The sequence below is a fragment of the Anoplolepis gracilipes genome, chromosome 10, assembly GCF_047496725.1.
Source record: "Anoplolepis gracilipes chromosome 10, ASM4749672v1, whole genome shotgun sequence".
NCBI lineage: Eukaryota > Metazoa > Arthropoda > Insecta > Hymenoptera > Formicidae > Anoplolepis > Anoplolepis gracilipes.
In genome coordinates this window covers 702676-723384 of record NC_132979.1, presented here as the reverse complement: position 1 = coordinate 723384, position 20709 = coordinate 702676, and the positions used below count along the sequence as shown (strand labels likewise).

The following is a 20709-nucleotide window of genomic DNA, read 5'->3' as shown; positions in this document are numbered from 1 at the left end:
AATATTGTTATACGTGCATTTTTCAGGACCTTGACAATCTTCTCGAAGAGCTATTGGCCTGGCTCGAAGGTTTGGAGAACACTTTGAATGCCTTGGAGGCGGAACCATTGCCCGACGATAGGGCTACGCTTGAAATGCTCATTGCAGATCACAGAGAATTTATGGAAAACACCAGTCGAAGGCAAAACGAGGTCGACCGCGTGTGCAAGGCCCGACAAATTAAGCCAATTAAGGATGCGAGAAAGATATCGAAAGTTAGATCGCCTGCGCCTACGTACGTATTTATTAATATAAAAATTTATATGTATAATGTTATAATATTGGATATAATGGAAGTTTTCATTTTTTATTAAGTATATGCAGATATATCATGGATGCTGATAATATCATCCAAAGCAATGTACTATCTTATCCTCAGTTTGTGTTCAAATCGTTAAGTTTCATTTACATCCTAGTCATATTTGTGTTACATTTGTATCTTTGTGCATTTAATTAATTATTTTAGTGTGTTGTACTATGCAATTTTAGCGGAAGATTCAGATCATCGTATTTGAAAAAGTCATCAAAATCTTTCACTTTGCTAGTAGCTTGCAATCGTTGTTGTCTTTTATGTATTGAATCTCTTTTGTGTTTCGTGTCTTTAACTGTCGCATGATATGTTGCTTTTGCAATGGAATTTCAGTAAGGATCTCTATCAGGATAGTGAGCATGAGCAGCCTCAGCCACGTAAACAAAGGTGCGTTGTTCATCGTAACATAAATCTTTCTTACACAACTTAATCGCATAGCTTTTTTGTAAGTATAGCATGTTTAATACGTACATTTGTAGTGGATGACAATTTTTTTTTTTTGTGTATTTTTTAATGTTCAAGACACAACACATTCTCACCATACAATAATTCTTATTCGCACAATAATTTTGCAACAGCAAAAATTTTCAATTTAGAAACATCAAATGTATCAATTCACTTGCTTTTTACTCGTGATTGTCCACAATGTATGTACATAACGTTTGCAGTGTCTTACTTTATTACTTACATATTTTGTGTTATATGTACGTTACGTCATTATAATACATACAGCTTAAGACATTAATTTACAATTGACAATTTTTTTTCTCCAACATAAAATGGAACTGATTTCCTAGACATTTATCAAATATAGTTTGCGTGAAAAAAAAATTATATATTTGATAAAAAAAATTCTCACTATCTTTCACATAGAGTCCAATACTATCACATAAATAAACAATCTATAGACTACTGAGATGTCAGCAACGTTTCTATAGATGCCTTATTTAGTAGAAAGTATTTGAGTGATGTGACGCATGTTCCTGTTTAGCCGAGGCAGCCCAGGTCGTGACAGAACGCCAGATCTTTCATTGCCACACATCGGTCCACGCTTCCCGCCCAAAGGAAGGTTCGTTACGCTTAATTTTATTTGTCAGTTCATTCTGCGTCCCTATATTCACCGGAATCCAGAATCATACAGGCATTAAGTGCGCTTTGATGTGTACGATTCAACGTATCGTACGACTCGCTAATGATTCGGTAATGGGATTTTTGTTTTTTTGCGGGATGAAATGTGGTTGGGTTTGATGAACTGTTACTCGTTTCGCTCACAAAATCATCTGTCTTGAAAGTGTGAAATTTTTTATTTCCTAAAATGCAACATTTATATTTATACTCTTGAACCTTTACTCTCGCGAATATTGTTGTATCTTTTTAGATTAGAAGATGACCATCATTTTTACCTTTAGATACGTTTGTATTATATTTGTATGTACATGTTTGTGTTATACTTTTTCATGATGATTCCTTCCTTATTCGAGCAGCAAAGGAGCCGAACCGGAATTCCGTAGTCCACGAGTTAAACTGCTCTGGGATAAGTGGCGTCATGTTTGGATGCTGGCGTGGGAACGACAACGTCGTCTGCAGGACAAGTACAATTATATCCAAGAGCTGGATCGTGTTGCTAACTTTAGCTGGGAAGATTGGCGCAAACGGGTAAGAGGCTCGCGACACAAATTCGTCTGGAATATTTTTTTTGGGCAGACAAATCCGTGTATAAGAATATATAAAATTTGTTATTTAATTGCAGTTCCTGAAATTCATGAATCACAAGAAATCTAGGCTGACTGATTTATTCAGGAAGATGGACAAAAACAATGATGGACTTATTCCGAGGGAGGACTTTATTCAAGGAATTATGAACACAAGTACTTTCTCGCATTTTCTTCCAAACAAGAGCACATCCGCTGCTGTGCGTGTTTTCTGATATCTTGATTTTTCAATTTGTAGAATTCGAGACTTCTCGTCTGGAAATGGGTGCCGTTGCTGATCTCTTTGATCGTCACGGCGAGGGCTTGATAGATTGGAAAGAGTTTATCGCCGCTCTGCGACCCGACTGGGAAGAACGACGTACTTACAACGACACAGATAAGATACACGATGAAGTTAAGCGGCTAGTTATGCTGTGCACGTGTCGTCAGAAATTCCGCGTTTTCCAAGTTGGAGAAGGGAAATATAGGGTATGTATATAATGCTATAATCTAATACAAAGTTGTGGTGAATAGCTTTAATAACAATTAATTAATATCGATAATAGTGTACATTTTAATCACATAAAACTGTATGGTTGTAGTTTGGTGACAGCCAGAAGCTGCGATTGGTTCGAATCCTACGTTCTACTGTTATGGTACGTGTCGGTGGAGGCTGGGTAGCGCTAGATGAATTCCTTTTGAAGAACGATCCCTGCCGCGGTAAGTATTCACCGCGAATTTTTAATCTGCGAAATATTTGTAGGTGATCCGAGATTAGGCTGAGATAAATTGTGTGTTTTTTTTTATCCACACAATTCTTTCTTTAATATCAAAGGAAAGTGATTGACCGAATGGAAATACCAGTAATTGATCGAACAGTTCCATTGCTAAATGCGAAACATGTTTGCAAGACGAATTGCTTTTTACAAAAGCAACTGAAATAACTTTCGAAAGAAATGTCAGTACACTATCTCCTTTTCTCTCTCTCCTTTCCTAAGAGGCAATTAAACTTACGTTCCTGTTTAATTTTCTAATTATCGATAATGACGTACTCTTAAATATTTGTTAATAACATCATTAATGAATATTATTTGTTAACGTTTTTGTTTTCATCATTTTTACTTTATATTAATCGATATTAATTTGCTTTGCTGCATTAAATATAAAAAATGTAATGCCATTTGTGAAAATATCATTAACGAAAGCATAATTGAATATTGATTCGATATAACTATACGTATGCTGTTATCATAAGTACTAAAATGATATTTATTATTATATATGTACGATTTCGACTCCTGAGGTGTTAAACCATTGCCATTAATCATAGTAAACGCAATTTAACGTAAATCTAATATTTAATATTTAACAGTAGATATCTAACATTTAATGGACAATTGAGGGTAGTGTCCACACTTGCTATTTTTGCTTTTACTTATCTAGTAACCATTTTTTAACCACATGTATTGATTTAATTGATATTAATTTGGAATTGTTTATACCATCCATATAATTGTTTTCCATATTATATTTTCGGTTCGCGCTACTTGCAATAATTGCATGACGATGATTTATTTGATTAAATTGCGTGAAAAATTGTGTCCGTTTATTCTATTATATCTTCCTATTGTACTTCTTTTTTACTTTCACTCTGTACGTCGATAGTTGATACTCGTCTCTCTCGGATATCAAGATAATCACTAATTCTCCGTCAGAGGATTCTCTTTTGGTACAGTAGATATTGTCTCATGGATAGAGTATAGGTAGAGGGTAATATATTACAATAGGCATATATATATATATAAAATCTAACATCTTGTTGACTATAAAATACTAACGCTAACACAACTACTGTCCCTTGTACTATCCATCGTTCCATTCCTTCTTACATTCCGTACGTTCAACTTTACGATACAAATATTTCCGTTTATTTTGTTTTTACGCGACTCTTGTTTCACAAATTTATTTCTCGAATGCGTTTTTTGCGATTATAAAAATCTTGAAAAACCGCGACGAATGATTTTTGCATGGCTGTACATCTTTTGGACGCTTTATAATCGACTCTGTCTCTCGAATCGTGATTAACTCGTTAAGTTTTTCTAATGCCAATACCGGATCCTAACAAACCGGAACAACATGAGGGTTGGTGTCCGCTCGGTGAGAATTGTTTTACGTGCACATAACTCCTTCGTGGTCTATACGTCGAAGAGAAACTCGCTTCATCGTTTATTACAAAATTTCATTCGAAACTCCAGTTGTGGAGAAACGATGTCCCCGCGATAACTGCAGCTACTATTGTTTAATATTTGGTATAGACCATGAAGGTGACATCCCTACGTATGGTGCATGAGACGTTGTTCGCTTGCCCGGACTAATTTTCCCAAGTGTCATCTCTTTTTGTTCGAGTATGTCCATATGCGGTTGTATCATATGATTGAACGATTGAATATTGACTACTCTTTTCCGAGTCAGGTAAATATATAGATTTGATACAGAAGTGAAATATATAAGCTCTGATTAATTGCGCTACGTAATGTCAATCGTTTAAAAAAAAAAAAAAAAAAAAAAAAAAAAAATCTATGTTTAGTGATGCCGCAATTGTTGTTTCGTTTCTTTTTTCCTCTCCGCGTTCTGTAACTTTTTTTTATTTGTGGTGGTTGGTTCCATTAATTAGATTTTTACTCAATTTATTTCTCGTGTGAACGCTCTATCCTTGCACACAATCTTGTGATATTCAATGTGATTGTTTTATACATTTATTTGCAAAGATTATTCGTAGCCCCCTCTGTAGAAATTTTCATGTCTTTGCTACAAGACAACCAATGCATGTTTGGTGTTTTTTAAGTATTATTTTTTTAAAATTAATATTGAAAAAAAGGAAATTTTATACAATGTAAATATACTTAAAACTTCTCGGGCTTTTTTTTTTTATTTAATTTATTATTAAAATGTTACATCAATTAAGATACATTGGTTTCTTTTGGCATGATTACAAGTACAATGCGTAAATTAATTGCTCAGGATATGTATTATGAAATGTTCGATAATAAGCGACCCATTATATTTTTTGCTTACAGTTTATTATAGAGAGAAAAAAAAAAACATATAATCTATATGTGACAAAATAATCTTCTCGTCGCATGAATCGCACATTTTATATAAATATCTTGAGTATGGAAATCAGTATTTTATTAATGTTGTATTATACGAAGCTGAATCTCAGTGGCAGAATATTTAGATAGTGACTTCTGTATCGCAAACCTTATCTCTGTGTGATGACCATATAATAACGTAAAACTAGTCTCGAGTAATTATATTTATAATAAGCTTACATCTGAAATTATTTCGATTTTACTATATATATATATATATATTAGATTTTTTTTTTTTCGATCATATATATTCTAAATACGCTGTTCTTTTCTTTTTTTTCCATGACACTTTAAACATACATATACAACATATAAACCTGGATTTACGCCTCGCTCACACTTGTACACGTACTCGAAACATGCACGCATATCGTAATACATTTTTTCGCCTTTTACTTTCTCGCCTTAAAACTGTACTTTCCCTATCCTTTTATTGCCGCTGTTCATTGATAACGCGCATGCCTTTGATATTGTGAATATGTAAAAAAAAAAAATATCGTCACACACCTTCCGCTCCCTACAATTCACAACTCTCGTTCCGGATGTTGTCGTTCCGATATTTATTCATTTTTATTTGTTTTCTCTTTTTTTTATCCCGTTGTTTATCACATCGTTCTCTCGCGTTCGTTATCACATCTCGATGTCATTTCTCTATCTCTCTCTCTCTCTCTTTTTTCTCTTTCTCTTTCATTTTTTGTGCAAATTTCAAATCTCTTTCTGGCACCTGTTCTCTCATATACCCCCCGCATCCCCCAACGCCTCTTCCCTAACTGCGTGCACGCAACACACTGTAGCCAAGGGAAGAACGAATATCGAGCTGCGGGAGCAATTCATCCTAGCGGACGGTGTTAGCCAGACCATGACGGCCTTCCGGTCCAAACCGAGTCCGACTTCGACGCTCCAGCGTCCAATATCCTCCACCAATGCTGGACCGATCACCAAGGTAAGGAAAGAAAGGGGTCAGGTGCGGCAAAGCACGCACGGTACTCATTTTCGCCGAATCTTTTATTTCTCTGCCGTTAATTTATAAAGTATAAACTGTTGAACTTTGCATACCAGTCGAGTCGATATACCAGTAGATTAGAAAAATGAAGTTGCACGTCCATTTTTTTTTTTTTTATACCTCGACAACTCTCTGTCAATGTCCGTCTACTCGACGTCCTCATCGACGATCTCACGTAAGTAGTCGCATATTTTTCTACAATTCGTCCGTTTGATTTTTAGCATGAGCATGGCAGTTTTTTCAGATAGTTACGTTGGTTGAACACGTAGAGGCAGAGCTAGAAATAAATAACGCTTGTTTACTTTTATCATATCGGTCGATCTTGCGAATACGGTTCGACTGTCAATCGATTAAAGACTCAGACGCTCCAGATAAATCCGTTGTGTCTGCGTCTTGAATTTTTTCAACCGTCCAACCTCAGGAGACGCGATTTCGTAAATGTCTTTTGCCTATCTTCTCCGGAGATCCTTTCCCGACCTCGTTGCTTTGGCGAGAGGAGCACATCCCAAGTTCTCTACACCATTCACCGATCCTCGATTACGAAATTAAAAACATTATGGAAGTAATAATTATATTAATTTGTGAAACAGAAAAATACGATTGTACGATTACGTAATTCAAGTCGAGGGAAAAACGAATATATTTATATCATTTTAGCGTGGAAATATAGCTGTACGTTTCAGGAATATTTTTCACTCTCAATGAAGTGAAAGCTTTAATGAGCGATCGCTGCGATTGCATGAGGAATCTAAAGATTTTCGTTTGTGGTGTAGCGGAGGAGTTTATGAGCCAGCTGATGCCGATATTTGAGAATTTGAGGCAAAAGGAGGACCTCCCGTGCTCGTATCCCCTCCACATGCACGCCCCCTCTTATCATTGGGTAAATAACGAAATTTTTCTCAATTTTCTATTGCCGTTTCGTGTGGTGTTGTTGCATACATTGACACACTTGAGTTTGGGTTTCCAGTACGGCTACTTTGACATAACTTGAATCGATCGACGGTGTGATTACGCGTTTCCGTAGACTGCGTTCCGTGTCTGCTTCTCCTCTCTGTATGCTATTCTTCTATCTATATATCATGAATATTGCGATAAATGAGCAATTGTCCAAGGATTATGAATAATCAAATATTTTATTATTTATAATCTATCACAAATGCTTTTTTAATTGCGATGTAATTTATAATGTAATCAATGCATGTCGGAAGAATCGTGTCACACTTAAAGATAATAAATAATGTGAAGGAAATTGGATAGAAGTGGAGAGAAGGAGGGTTTGGAAATAAAAGTTTTAGTTTTCAATTTATTATTACACACATATGTCATGCCATTTTATTTTAAGGGTGTTTACTCCGTGGAAAATTTGGAATTCTTAGAGATTTTTTTTGTACTTGAAAAAATTAGAAAGTTCTTATGAAATTTTGGAAGTCGGAAAATTAAAAAAAAATCTCTCTTTGATAAGTTTGCTCTCATATTATAAATATTTAGCAAGCCAAGTAGATTATATGTTTAAAATATATATCTATTTCAGTTTATATATTTAGTATCTTGACAAAATTTTGAAAATATGCTGTACATATCCTTTATTATAATTTTTAGTGATATATAAATAGAAACGTTATGTATTAATATTTTTTTAGTTTTTTACACGTACATACACGTAAAGATAAAACACATAAAAAAATTTTATTTTCGAAGAAAGAATAAATCTTATTTTAATTGCATGAAGAAATCTTTTAAATATTTTCTTGGAATTTTGAATAAAAATATCCGGAAGACCAGAGAGAATTTTCAGAGAATTTTTTTGCAAGATTTGAGTAGACACCCTGTTAGTTATTTTTCTATAAAAAATCGCATGATGAGGATTTCTTGCGCGTCTGATAAATGTATTTTGAGTGTTTCGATTAAGAGATTCGTAGCACACGTTTGCGCCACTTTTGTAAAATGCAACACTTTGTCGCATCATTCATTATCTGCATCACTTTGCATCGAATTGATTTTTCTTTAGTTGATTGTCAAATATATGTCTGATTTTATCGTCAGAATTATTTATCGACGCCTCTAATTCCCGCCCCTTTGCCCCTCGGTAGAGAATGATTGACACAATCTATCCCCTACTGTGAGCATGAAGAGATTTAGCTGATTGTCATTTTATACGAATATGAAACACAAATCTTAAGCAATAAATTCGCGATATGCAATTTTTCCAAGATTAATTCCTCAATTCTCGTATGCATTTTTCAAAGTCTCATGTCTTATGTCTCATGCCCGGTAATAATAACTGTTGATGAAATTGTTTTTTAAGCAGCTAGAAATTTCAAAAATAAATTTGCGTTTATTCATACAACGAAATAAACGTGCATCGCGGGAATATGTAGTTAATTTATTAAACATTGAATATGCATAACGAATGTCGTATCCTGTATTACTGCCTGCATAGTGGCATTGATCGGAGATACCTCGAATCACCATAAGCTACTGTATCTCTCCCAACTTCTTCTGGTAAGTTTGCATGACAGTAATATAGAGCTTTATTCGACTCTGGTAAAAATGGTAGCAGTTTTATTTTATTCCTATATTATTCAACCTCTGTATTTTCAGTAATGATAGCACTTCGACAAGCGTAAGGGACCGCAAATCGGTACTTATATTTTGATCAGTTGGACACTATATACTTTATGTTGCCTGTTAAACTGTTGAATAGATTTATCAATCTATGTAATAATAATTAAATTTCTTTTGCATTATTTTTTATTCGTTGCAGTTATTTACAATAAATTCAAGCAATAATTGAAGTCATATTATTTTTATGTCATAGTAGTCCTTTCTTTTACGTTTTTGTTGTAGACTATTTTTTTTGTAGTAAATGTTAGAGAAAGCATTATTTTGTATTTTAAATATATATATATATTTTTCCTCACTTTATTAAATATTATTTTATTTTGCTTTTATTAATTCACGAAAATTAATGCTATTGTATTGTAAGAGCAGAAGATATTTTTTTCCTTCTTCAGTAGCTCTTTAACAACTTTTGCGACGTAACTTGCAACGAATACATTTTGCGGTGTTGATAATTTAATAATTTTATTTATGCCGGCAGAGAACGCGTAACACAAAATCACATTTATCTGATGATTCCGTTGATTAAATGCGAATCATAACGGCTTCTCTTGCTTCTTCCTGCTTATGTTTACATGTAAACTTTATAAATTGTTGTTTTCACCATCTAGGTGAGAGAACGCAGTGCTCGCAGCGTACCTATGGGTCAATCGCGAGCCTCGCGTTCATCCTTGAGCGCCGGCACGCCGGACAGCCTTAGCGACAACGAAAGTTCCTTCAAGATAACTAGGAAAACCAGCACGCCTTATAGGTCCACCGTGACGCCTGGTAAGCTGTCACTCTAAAATTAGAATCTGTGAAGAAAATATTACCGATCAAAATAACATCTACAATTAACCATTTCCGCAGGTGGTAGCCGTCCATCTAGTAGGCCAACGTCAAGACCTGCCTCTCGACCTACTAGTAGACCGAGCAGCCGACCCGCATCGAGACAAGGAAGCAAGCCACCTAGTCGTTATGGATCGACGCAATCGTTGGATGGTAGGAAAAACATTTCTGGCTTCTATTTTGCATACATATATTATTTTATGATTTTTTTTTTTTTTTTGTATAATTGAATAAATTGTCAAAATGTTATGTCTCTTGTCCAGACGATTCGTGCACTCCGAGTCGCATTCCGCGAAGGGCCGTCGTGGGTGGTTCCAGCAATACACCGACGTCTAGTAGACACAACAGTATATCGGGTAGGAAACTTACGACTCCGGTGAACGGTTCGAGTTCGCGACCTCGTACCCCGACGGGATTGATCAGCCCTGCCAGTGGGGTGCCTTCAAGGTTTGTAGTCCGCAACATTTACTTTTCGTCGAAATATGTAAAACGAATAACGGACTAACTCGCATCAGTGTGTTCCATAAATAGAAACATACGTAACTGATTATTATAACGTTTGCATCAACGATAATCGAGCATCTAGCATCACCTCATCCTACATTAAACTGATTGCGATGGTTCGATATGTTATTTTTTCCCAAGCAATCGAAAATTTACTTACCGAATTTTTTAATTTTTCTTTTCATCTTTATTTTTATTCTTTCATTTATTTATTTTTCGATATATAAATTTAAGTGTTACGATTCCACTGCATACGATACGTACCACGTAAAATACCGTCAAAGTACTAACATATGAAGGAGCAAAACTCCCTAAATTCCTAAGAGAGATTTGCAATGACATTACATATCGATTTATTGAACCTTATTACATCTCGTGTTAACCATTTATATATGACTAATCGATCGATTATAATATTTCAATAATCATTAACGGATCTGGTTAACAACGTTTTTTTAGGTTTGGTTCAATCTATAGAGCTTCGAGCATTCCAACCCTGACTGGTGTCAGCACACCTATCAGGTAAAGCAAATTAACGAATAAAATCGATAATTTCGAATAAAACCGGCTCGGAAAAGCGAATTCTTGCACTTTGCATTATGTCTTTATTATTCTATTTTTTGTTTCGCATTTATAAGAATTATAGCAAAATGCAAAGCGCAAGATTAGAAGGTCGCAAGGTATTTTATGGGTATAGGGTATTGCTTTCTGCATAAAACACGTGGTGACGGTGATATACATTTAAATTTATTTTGTTTTATTTCAATCTCTGATTGTATCTCCTTTCCATTCTGTTTCTTTATTTCTGTTTCTTTGCTCGTTCAATTTTCGTGCGACCTAGAAAGAGACCCCTTTGTCATATACTTACAAATATGTAATATATGTAATATACAGTTCGTGCAATAAAATGACGTTTCGATTGCTCGTTAATGCCTTAGCCGCTCTAGGATACCCGTGTATGTGGGCGTGGATATAAAATCTCCTCAGTCGACTACCAGCAATATGTCGACTCAAAGCAACCATTCTACGATTTCTACCGATTCCACTGGGTATGGCTGAACTTGCGCTTTTACATGTGTAACCCGTTTTCCGTTTCTTCTTACACTCGTTTTGTTTCTTGTTCTTACGAATGTTTTGTTTTTGTCTTTTGTTTTCTGGGGTGCTCGCAATTGATACCATTATTATTCCATCACATTTGTCATTAATATTCAATTTTACAATTCGCTTTTTATCATTTCACAAGACTAGCTTGCTTCATGTAATAATATCATGTCAAGAATGCAGCAAAAATTTATAAAGTATCATCATTTCAATGTTATCTTATATATTTATTTTTATTTTTGTGAAATGCTTGTGTGTGATCGTGATCGTTTTATATTTGTCAACACTAACAACATTTTCTTTTCACAATGCTAGGAGCAGCTCCGTGTGTACAAATTCAGCAACTAACATACCAACAGCCATTAAACAAGCTAGGTAAAAATTAATATTCATTCACAAATTTTTCACTCGTTTTACTTTTTTGTCTCGTTTCGCTTAAAGAAAAAAAAAAAGATACTTTAATATCTTTGATTTGCAATTTGCATATTCGAGCGGCTTCAACGTTGTTGAAAGGTAAAACGCACAAGGGTAACTGTGTGCATTACGTAATGTGATCATTTGTTTCAGGGTACGCACACCGTCCAGTGGATCCAGCACACCGTTACCACCGTCCTCGAAATTATCGAGAAAGCCATCCGGGGCTTCCGACACGTCCGTGTCAGGAACGACCCCGAGTACACGAAAGGGAAAACCTACGCCGATCGATCAACGCGCGCCCTTTCGATTATAAGCTTTTTAACAAATACGCGTAGCTTATAAAAAAAAATCTGCGTATATATATTGTATGCCTGAGCGAGAAAATTATATAAATATAAAATAACGTCCCCGTCGCAAATTTATAAAGCTGGCCGCATGGTATTACAGGGAACATATGAATAGATATCGTGTACGATAGTGCGTGTGTAATATACGAATGCCAAATTTGACTTGATCAAAATTTCCTAAGCAAATGACGATATTTAGAAATTACGATATGATCTTTGCATTTCGTTGAGTTTCACCAAGTACCGAATGCCATTAAAATTATACAGATATACCAACGAGTATTTGATACTCTCTTAGGGGATAAGGGGAATTACAAACAGTTGTGGGGGAAATGTATTTATTTTGTGCCCGCGTTACATAGAGAAAGTGCTTAAAGCGTAAATCTAGTTTATAATAATCCATAACAGTGACATAAATTATTATTGTTACAAATACCTAAATCTCGGTATTACCGAAAGTGCAGGGTAATGCTATATAACTGAAAATATTTAAGCGAGATACACAACAATATCTTCGCTGCTTTCTCGATAAGGACAATACTATATTGAAAAGATTTTAACGTAAAAAGAAAAAAAAGAAATCAGCGATATATATGTATTATAATTACGCTTATTGTGTTTTTGAAATATAATTAGTTGCCTGTAACTACTTTTATAATATAGCATAATTTGCTCATTTGTCGCACGCATACCTTTGCGTGTTTTATATGTCGTGTAAATCATCGAGCGTTTTCTCGATGAGATTTTTGACTTCTGATATTGAGCAAATTGTACACACTTGAAGACATTAATTTATTCAATATTCTTGCTTGACTTATATATTTGTATTAGTTATACGACGTAATCAACGTCTAATGCGCATTTGTTAAAAAAACAAAAATCAACTGTATGCGCGCGTTTTTAGATTATGATTCAACATTTATTTTTGTTATCCGTTTCGCAAATGGAATTATAAAATCTTTAATCAGTCATATATTTTTGTTAAATTCGAATGAAAGATAATTTTTTTTTGTTTCTTTTGTATGTTATATGACCAATAGAGAGAGAAAACCATTAAGTTGCAATCAAGCCATTTTGATTATAAAATTTTCTTTAAGGACTAATATATTGCTTTGAGAAATATTTTGACGTATTTATGTTCTTGCGAAACGGAATATCTCATGGTTTTGTAAAAAAAACCCATGACATAATCACACACAAATGTATGTAAATTTATGATATATATTACGCAAAAGTTTTTCCTCGAGCGGTCGCATCTAAAAATCGCAATTCTATAACTATTCTAAATTAATCTCTTAAATCTTTTATATATGTCAATTTTGGTGCTGTTTTTCAAGCGTTATAATATATTATAATATATTATAATCGGAATTATATAATAATTATATTAAATATAAAATTATTCTATAATATATTCTATATATTACATTATAAAAGATTACTTAATTAATAAATTTAAGGGAATTTTAAGTGAAAAAGTTGAGTGGCAAGTGTGTCATCTATGCATCCGCTTCAGGATTAACTTGCGACCCGCTTTTGTTACACGTTTGCGAATCGATTTATTAATGATTAATAATAATTGAAAAATAATTATTATATAATTATATATAATATATATCATATATAATTATATATAATTATAATTATATTTAATTATATAATTGTATACAATAATTATTAATAATTACAATTGATTAACGCGAGAGATTTAAGAGTTCGAAGGAACATACCTAACAGCGTTAAAATACTAAAAAAAAAAGAGAAAGAGTAAATTGTGTGAATATAGCTAAGTAAAATATATTCCGTTGCGCGAAGTGGCCTGTTCGGTGACGGGTAAAAAAAGAGAAACTCTGAAAAAAGACATTTCCATTTTTTTTACATGTATATTTTTAGATGCGATTAATATAACGAGATATGACTCGCTGCCCTCTTATAAATATTACGTAAATGCGATTAATCTTATTAACAACTTCTCAAGGTACGATTTTTTGTTTCTTTTCCACATACCGAGAAGTGCTGTATCGATTCTAATAATAATAATAATGCAGTGACAAAAAGAAAAATATAACAGGTACGCACACACCTGACATATTTCAATAAAGACTCAACTCCCGATTTTCTTTTCATTTCCTAAGCGAGTGTTGTAAAACACTCCATGTAAAAATGTGTATATAATATTTTAATGCGTATTTTTTTCAAGTTTGTATTTTCTAATTCAAATATCGCTGTCATCGGGATACAAATTTCCGTCGTTGATTACATTTCTGCATCGAGTTTTGGCTACTTAGCTGCATTACAAGATTATGCGAGAACGGATAGGATTTTCCCAAATGAGGATAACGTGCCAACACAATTCCTTTAGTCTTAACTGGCAGGATGCAATGTATAATATCAAGCAGATACATTTTGAGAGGATTTGGCGGAAAAGATGACAGCTTTGCGTGCGCATGCTTCGCTAATAAAGCTTATCAAGTCTCTCGTTGAGGTTCTCCTGTGACTTGTAGACATGTAATTTACACGAAGGTACATTTTTACATCTAAACAAATTTTTTGCACTTTTTACAACACTCTGGATTTACATTTTCACGATGCGTAAAAATATGATCAGTTGTAATCGGTATATTTTTGCTGAATGCTAAGACGAGACACGAAATATCGGTGGTACGTGTAATAGAGAAATGTGTGTAAAGTATCAAAATAGTGTTTATCATACAGCTTTTATCATACATTGTACGTGTATGTTCTCCTACATCCTTCTCTAATTTAATCGGCCTTAGATTTGGAGTTTTTAGTAAGAGGTATGAGATATAACAATCGGTGATATCGTTCAATGTAATAATTATTCCATACTGTTACAAGATGTCATAGGCTTTGGAATTTTTTAATAATATACAAAATAAACGTTTAGAGAGATGTAAGTAATATATTTTAAGTTTAAAAAAAATATATAGTAGTAAACGGTATAATAGTTGAAAAAAGACAGAACGCTTGCACATAGTCGTTTTATCTAATGTTATGACTCCGAGATCTGGCCATTCTCTTTATCAGATATAGCTTTGGTGAACATTTAATTCTTCATATCCGGAATATGAAACACAATATTTCTATATATAATGAAGCCACTGCATCCGCATCAGCGATCGAACTATGAACGTAAGAAATAATTGGATTGACTGTAATCCATGCTGTGTGTAATAAGCCAACAGGGGAAAATATTAAAGAAACATTGATACGAAAATCGGATGACTTATTATTGTAATGAATGCAAAGTATTTTTTGGATTACAGTCTTGCATAAATGTGAACTATTATGAAGTGTGTAAAAAAAAAAGGAAGATTTATAATAAATAAAGAGTTTTTGAAATATTACACTACATGGAATGTTTATTTATATGCTAATTATATAGTACCTAATTAATATATATTCTCTTGATACTTTGACTTGGAGAGTTTAATTATTGACTATTCTTAAAATTAGTTTGTTTCATTTCTTTGCTGATTACATTTTCTTGATATTTTTCCAATGTTCGAGAATTTTTAATTACTTTTAAAATATTTTATTTCATATTTTTTTGTATGTGGATTACATAGAATATATATAAAACATTTTATTTTTTATTTTTTTTTATTTTTGAGAGTTCTCAATAATTTTCAAATATTTTTATTTTATTATTTTCACATATATTTATGTTCTTGCACGTGGATTACATTATATATATATATATAACGATTTTATTTTTGATTTTATAAATGTACCGCGAAGAAAGCAGCTGTACAAATAAATACTTTTGTATATACTTTTTTTTATATATAAAAGAAAAGTCTGTTAACATAATATAATAAAGTAAATTAATTAATTAATTTTTGTGGAAAAAATGAGTTAGCAAATCCCTGATTAATTATCCAACGTTACATTTTTTGTAATGAAATGTTCATATATAGTATATATGTACATACAGTCGGTCCAATTTTTTTCTTACGTGTCATGGATCGAACACACACACGCGAGTATTTAGACACTCAATATCATGTACACAACTAAATATTGTGAATTAACGCAGGTAGAATTACTGATATGAGCATACGATTCCTCGAGTGGATCCTCGAGTTACTCTACTAGACTCATATAAAGCGCACATATATAATAGTATATATAATAGTATATACCAGCATTTAATCAAAAGTCGGCCTGACAACAATCCTCGACTAATAAAAACGAGATTTCCTTACTCAATATGTCGCAATGGCATCAATTATTAGCTTTAATCAGCAATAGGTGACAACTCGTCTACGATAGAGTTGTAAGTCGTAAGAAATTAATCAATCTGATTCGATTATTCTTCTTTAAATTTAACTGTGATTGGTTAATTTTTTACGACTTGAGACTTACGACTCTATTGTAAACGAAGCCTTTTACTGAATAATATGATCATTCTTTTAGCGTGTGATTGTTTTAGCTGGACCACTTTGATCATGATGAACATTTGATTACAGGTCGACTGGTTGCTCCACAAGACCTTCGTGATCGTATTAAAATATAATTTAATTTAATTTAGTTTAAAAAATTACAAGGAGATTAGGTTTTAATAATCTATAAGTAATAATTGAATTGGACATAATCGCGACAGTATCTTTTCGCGAAATTAAATTCCTGATTTGAATATCATCAGAAAACAGTTAAAACATTTTTTTATTTTATAATTATGTTTTTTCTTATAACGGTTTTAATTATTCCACTGAAATAAAGCTGGAATCTCGAGAAATTAAATTTCTCGTGGAATTTAGAATGCATTAAATGGCTTGATTTGTGTTTTTTATTAGTAGGTAAATTCATGGTTTTTTAATTGTTTCATTCTGTTTCCTGTCATATCATTTTATTAGATAAAATTAGTTATGCCTCGAAAACGATATCGGTACTGAAAACAAATATATATAATGCAAAAATTTAACCCGTTCGGATCGAAGTTCCACGTGTTCGGTTTTAATTTTACTGAGGAAATATTAACTCTCGAGAGAATTTTAAATTGAATAGAAGGCTCTCCTTTTTTATTAGATATATTTGTACTCTTCTGTTCACATGACATTCTTTGGAATTTTCAGCGATATGTAATATCGCAATTCTACATTGGCGTACGTTATACTTTATCTGTAATCCGGATAGAGTAATGCACGTACTGACCCCGACGAGAGTGGGGTGGGAAGATATAGAGATGCAAGGGCGGGGACGGTCCAACACGACTGGTATAAAATCTAGTCTCCAAGTCGTGTAACACATGCAGTCAGTTCAAGGAATATCGAGTATACGCAAACTTGTCGGTGATCATCATGTCTTATAAAGTATTCTATTATTTGTTTCTTACTACTTATTACTTGTTAATTTTTATTCGATTTAATTTGCGTTGATTTATTAATTTTTTTTTTCATAAGCTATAATAATAATTTGTCAATAATAATTTGTTTTTTTAATAAGACTATAGTAAACTGATAAACAAATTTAATAAATTAATTTTTGTCGTTTTTATATTTTAGAAAAAATATAACTTAAATATGATTCTATTGGATGTAAGGTGTAATTATATTTCATTGCAGCTTCAATGAAATTGTTACGATGCATCTGACCCGAATATCAGCGGTATTAGTTGAAACCGCATATTTGAGTTAACCACCCAGGATGTCGACGATATCTGATATTTCCTTCTTGATACACAGATTATCGGTTATTTCGCCGCCTTAGTGGCCATCGCCCGTGCCAAAACTGATCCAGGTCCAGGTACAATCGCAGTAGCTGTCTCCGCAACAGCCGGCGACAGTTATCACAGCCGAAAACTACAATGCGCATCCCCGATATAGCTTCGGTTATAGCATGGCTGATGGTGGTAACATCCTTGCAATACCATTTCTAGATATTTATAGACCGTTTAATTTTAATTAGGATATCTCGAAACTAAATGGATATAATTCTGATCGTTCATCTAAAAATACAGCGTCCAAGTCGACTCCAAGGAAAATTATTTATGTATAAATATTTGTCGCTTAAAAAAATTATTAAATTTTAGGAATTGAAGATGTAATGATTCTCGATAGAATTAAAAATATGCTAAAGTTAAAACCATATTAAAAATCAATGATAGCGCTCGATTAAGAATACAGTTCATTAGCAGTGTAAAAAATTGATAAATTTTAGGAATTTTTTTGAAGAGTATTGAAATTTTGATCTGTTCTAGTTGACCGGTTTAATTTTATTCTCTGTAGCATATGTATGAAATATTATATTGAAATTGTTATTTTAATTCTGCTGAAATTTATTCATTTCTTGAAGATAAGAAAAATAATAATTATGAATTATAATTTTAAATTTTAAATTTTAAGATCAATATGCCTAAAAAAGTATTCTCTTTTATTTTGGAAAATATAAAAAAAAAATCGATGCTTTTTACTTTCTAGAGTAGACTGGGCCCTTAAATCTTCGAAAGGGATATTTAGATTTACGAGACGGACTTTGTAATTAAAAGGAAGTTGAGTTTGAACGATGTTATCGAATTCGCAAAGTAAATTCCTGTCGATACCATTTAATTCGGTTATTTGTTGTCGGGGAGGGGGTGGAGGGTTTCTATCAAATTATAGAAATTTCCGGGGTTCCGTTCGCGGAACTTAAATGAAACAATGAACGTGGAACTGGCTTTTATTTGAGTATTATAAACACGTACTTTTCCTAGGCGGCAAGGCGCAGATGGGAGGCCCGGAACGGCGACGCAGTCGAGGGAAGTTACAACTTAATCGAACCCAACGGTGTCCGACGTCTCCTCCCCTTCCCAACCTTCCCAACCTTCCCACTCTACCCACCCTACCCAGCCTACCCATCCTACCCAACCGATCCCATCACCGGTATTAACACGATTCTACGTCCTGACGTCACCACCGCCGTTGTACAGGCGCCGATTGCCGTTGCAGTTCGCCCGTTTCCGGTCCAGGTCGGTATATATAATCCGGTTACTCTTAACCGCGCTCTCTTTTGCACAGTCCATTAAATCTCTGCGAGAGAGAAAACGAGAAAGATAGTGGATGATCACCTCTATCAATTTCGAGGTGACTTTTCCTCTCACGAAGAAAATGGCACGATATCTCGCGCGACGAAAGATGCTGCAAATTAAATCGAGGAATCAAAAGCATGTATGTTGTACGATTGTTTACGATTGTACAGGTCATGGTGAGGCCGATTAATTCGATCAATCCCACGTTTCCGATCATAGCCACGAATCCGGGACTGGTGGGAGTGGGTCTGGGACCGATATATAGACCGCCATATGGATCTTTTTATTCAGGCACGCATCAGGCTGTCGTCGGAAATGGTGGTATCGTGAGAGTACGCTAAACGCACGCATAATTACATTAGACAGCGGTTGGTTTCCTTCCGCGATTTGGCTTCCTTCCACGACGCGTCTTGAAAATGTTCCCTGCCAGTCCATGCGCGTCACGATCTCCTTCACGCATCTCTAGCATTACTCTTATTGTTATGACACATTTTTATGAAGTATATTAGAAAATTATAATGCGTAAGGAGATATCACTACATTTATCTAGATATTGTTATGTATTTTAAAACCTGAAACATTATTTTTATGTATCTCGAACAATTCTTGGTAAAAGTGAGACGCAACATTATTAATCAATTTTTAGATTGAAATTAAATGTAAGTTTTTTAGATTAAAATTAAATGTAATTTTTTTACTTTGAAAGAAATTTAAGATTTATATTTATTAAAATAATTTTGAATTAACTAAAATCCTTTTTTTTATAGTTAAACAATTCTTCAATCAATTGATTATTCTAAATATTCAATAATTAATTTAAAAATGAAAATAAATAAAATAACAGAGATGAGGAGATTATAATTTTATTTAAAAAGAAATATATATAAATAAGAGAATTAACAAAGTAATTTCAATAAACATCACATACCGATTTTTAATGAATGACGATGTTCAAAATTCAAATTTTAAAACCTGAAATATTATTTCTATGTATCTCGAAATAAAAATTCTTGGTAAAGGTGAGACGCAACAGTTTCTATTATTAATCAATTTTTAGATCGAAATCAAATGTAATTTTTTTACTTTGAAAGAAATTTAAGATTTCTATTTATTAAAATAATTTTAAATATAATTTATAAATGCTATGAATTAACTAAAATCCTTTTTTTATAGTTAATCAATTCTTCAATCAATTGATTATTCTAAATATTCAATAATTAATTTAAAAATGAAAATAAATAAAATAACAGAGATGAGAAGATTATAATTTTATTTAAAAAGAAATATATATAAATGAGAGAATTAACAAAGTAATTTCAATAAACATCACGTACCGATTTTTAATGAATGACGATGTTCAAAATTCAAATTTTAAAACCTGAAATATTATTTCTATGTATCTCGAAATAAAAATTCTTGGTAAAGGTGAGACGCAACAGTTTCTATTATTAATCAATTTTTAGATCGAAATCAAATGTAATTTTTTTACTTTGAAAGAAATTTAAGATTTCTATTTATTAAAATAATTTTGAATATAATTTATAGATGCTATAAATTAACTAAAATCCTTTTTTTATAGTTAAACAATTCTTCAATCAATTGATTATTCTAAATATTCAATAATTAATTTAAAAATGAAAATAAATAAAATAACAGAGATGAGAAGAT

General features: G+C 32.9%; 2 protein-coding genes across 26 annotated transcripts in view; both read left to right on the top strand.

The window, feature by feature from the left end:
• Shot (dystonin-like protein short stop) overlaps positions 1-14112 on the top strand; it is a 109494-nt gene extending 95382 nt beyond the window's left edge. For 16 of the 25 annotated variants that reach the window (XM_072900355.1, XM_072900354.1, XM_072900357.1 and 13 more), the window contains 16 exons: positions 27-274; positions 683-736; positions 1341-1418; positions 1834-2005; positions 2100-2217; positions 2300-2529; positions 2643-2760; positions 4135-4197; positions 5987-6135; positions 9426-9582; positions 9664-9795; positions 9906-10089; positions 10606-10668; positions 11085-11195; positions 11563-11622; positions 11815-14112. In XM_072900355.1, coding sequence (XP_072756456.1) covers positions 27-274; positions 683-736; positions 1341-1418; positions 1834-2005; positions 2100-2217; positions 2300-2529; positions 2643-2760; positions 4135-4197; positions 5987-6135; positions 9426-9582; positions 9664-9795; positions 9906-10089; positions 10606-10668; positions 11085-11195; positions 11563-11622; positions 11815-11977 — 2100 coding nt within the window. In that variant the 3' untranslated portion in view covers positions 11978-14112. Of the gene's footprint in view, positions 1-26; positions 275-682; positions 737-1340; positions 1419-1833; positions 2006-2099; positions 2218-2299; positions 2530-2642; positions 2761-4134; positions 4198-5986; positions 6136-6968; positions 7076-9425; positions 9583-9663; positions 9796-9905; positions 10090-10605; positions 10669-11084; positions 11196-11562; positions 11623-11814 lie in introns of all 25 variants that reach the window. The other 9 variants (XM_072900370.1, XM_072900372.1, XM_072900368.1 and 6 more) reach the window with 7 other exon arrangements.
• A 3432-nt stretch (positions 14113-17544) lies between these two features.
• On the top strand, positions 17545-19454 carry LOC140670563 (uncharacterized). Its single transcript, XM_072901221.1, has 3 exons — positions 17545-17886; positions 18727-18981; positions 19212-19454. The coding sequence occupies exons 1-3, from the start codon at positions 17842-17844 to the stop codon at positions 19380-19382; spliced, it is 471 nt and encodes a 156-aa protein (XP_072757322.1). The 5' UTR covers positions 17545-17841; the 3' UTR covers positions 19383-19454.
• Positions 19455-20709: the final 1255 nt, after the last annotated feature.

Coding starts and splice junctions, on each gene's coding strand:
- LOC140670563 (XM_072901221.1), top strand. CDS start 17,842: ATGCGCATCCCCGATATAGCTTCGGTTATAGCATGGCTGATGGTG. Junction 17,887..18,726: donor TTATAGCATGGCTGATGGTG/GTAACATCCTTG, acceptor TACTTTTCCTAG/GCGGCAAGGCGCAGATGGGA. Junction 18,982..19,211: donor TTCGCCCGTTTCCGGTCCAG/GTCGGTATATAT, acceptor ACGATTGTACAG/GTCATGGTGAGGCCGATTAA.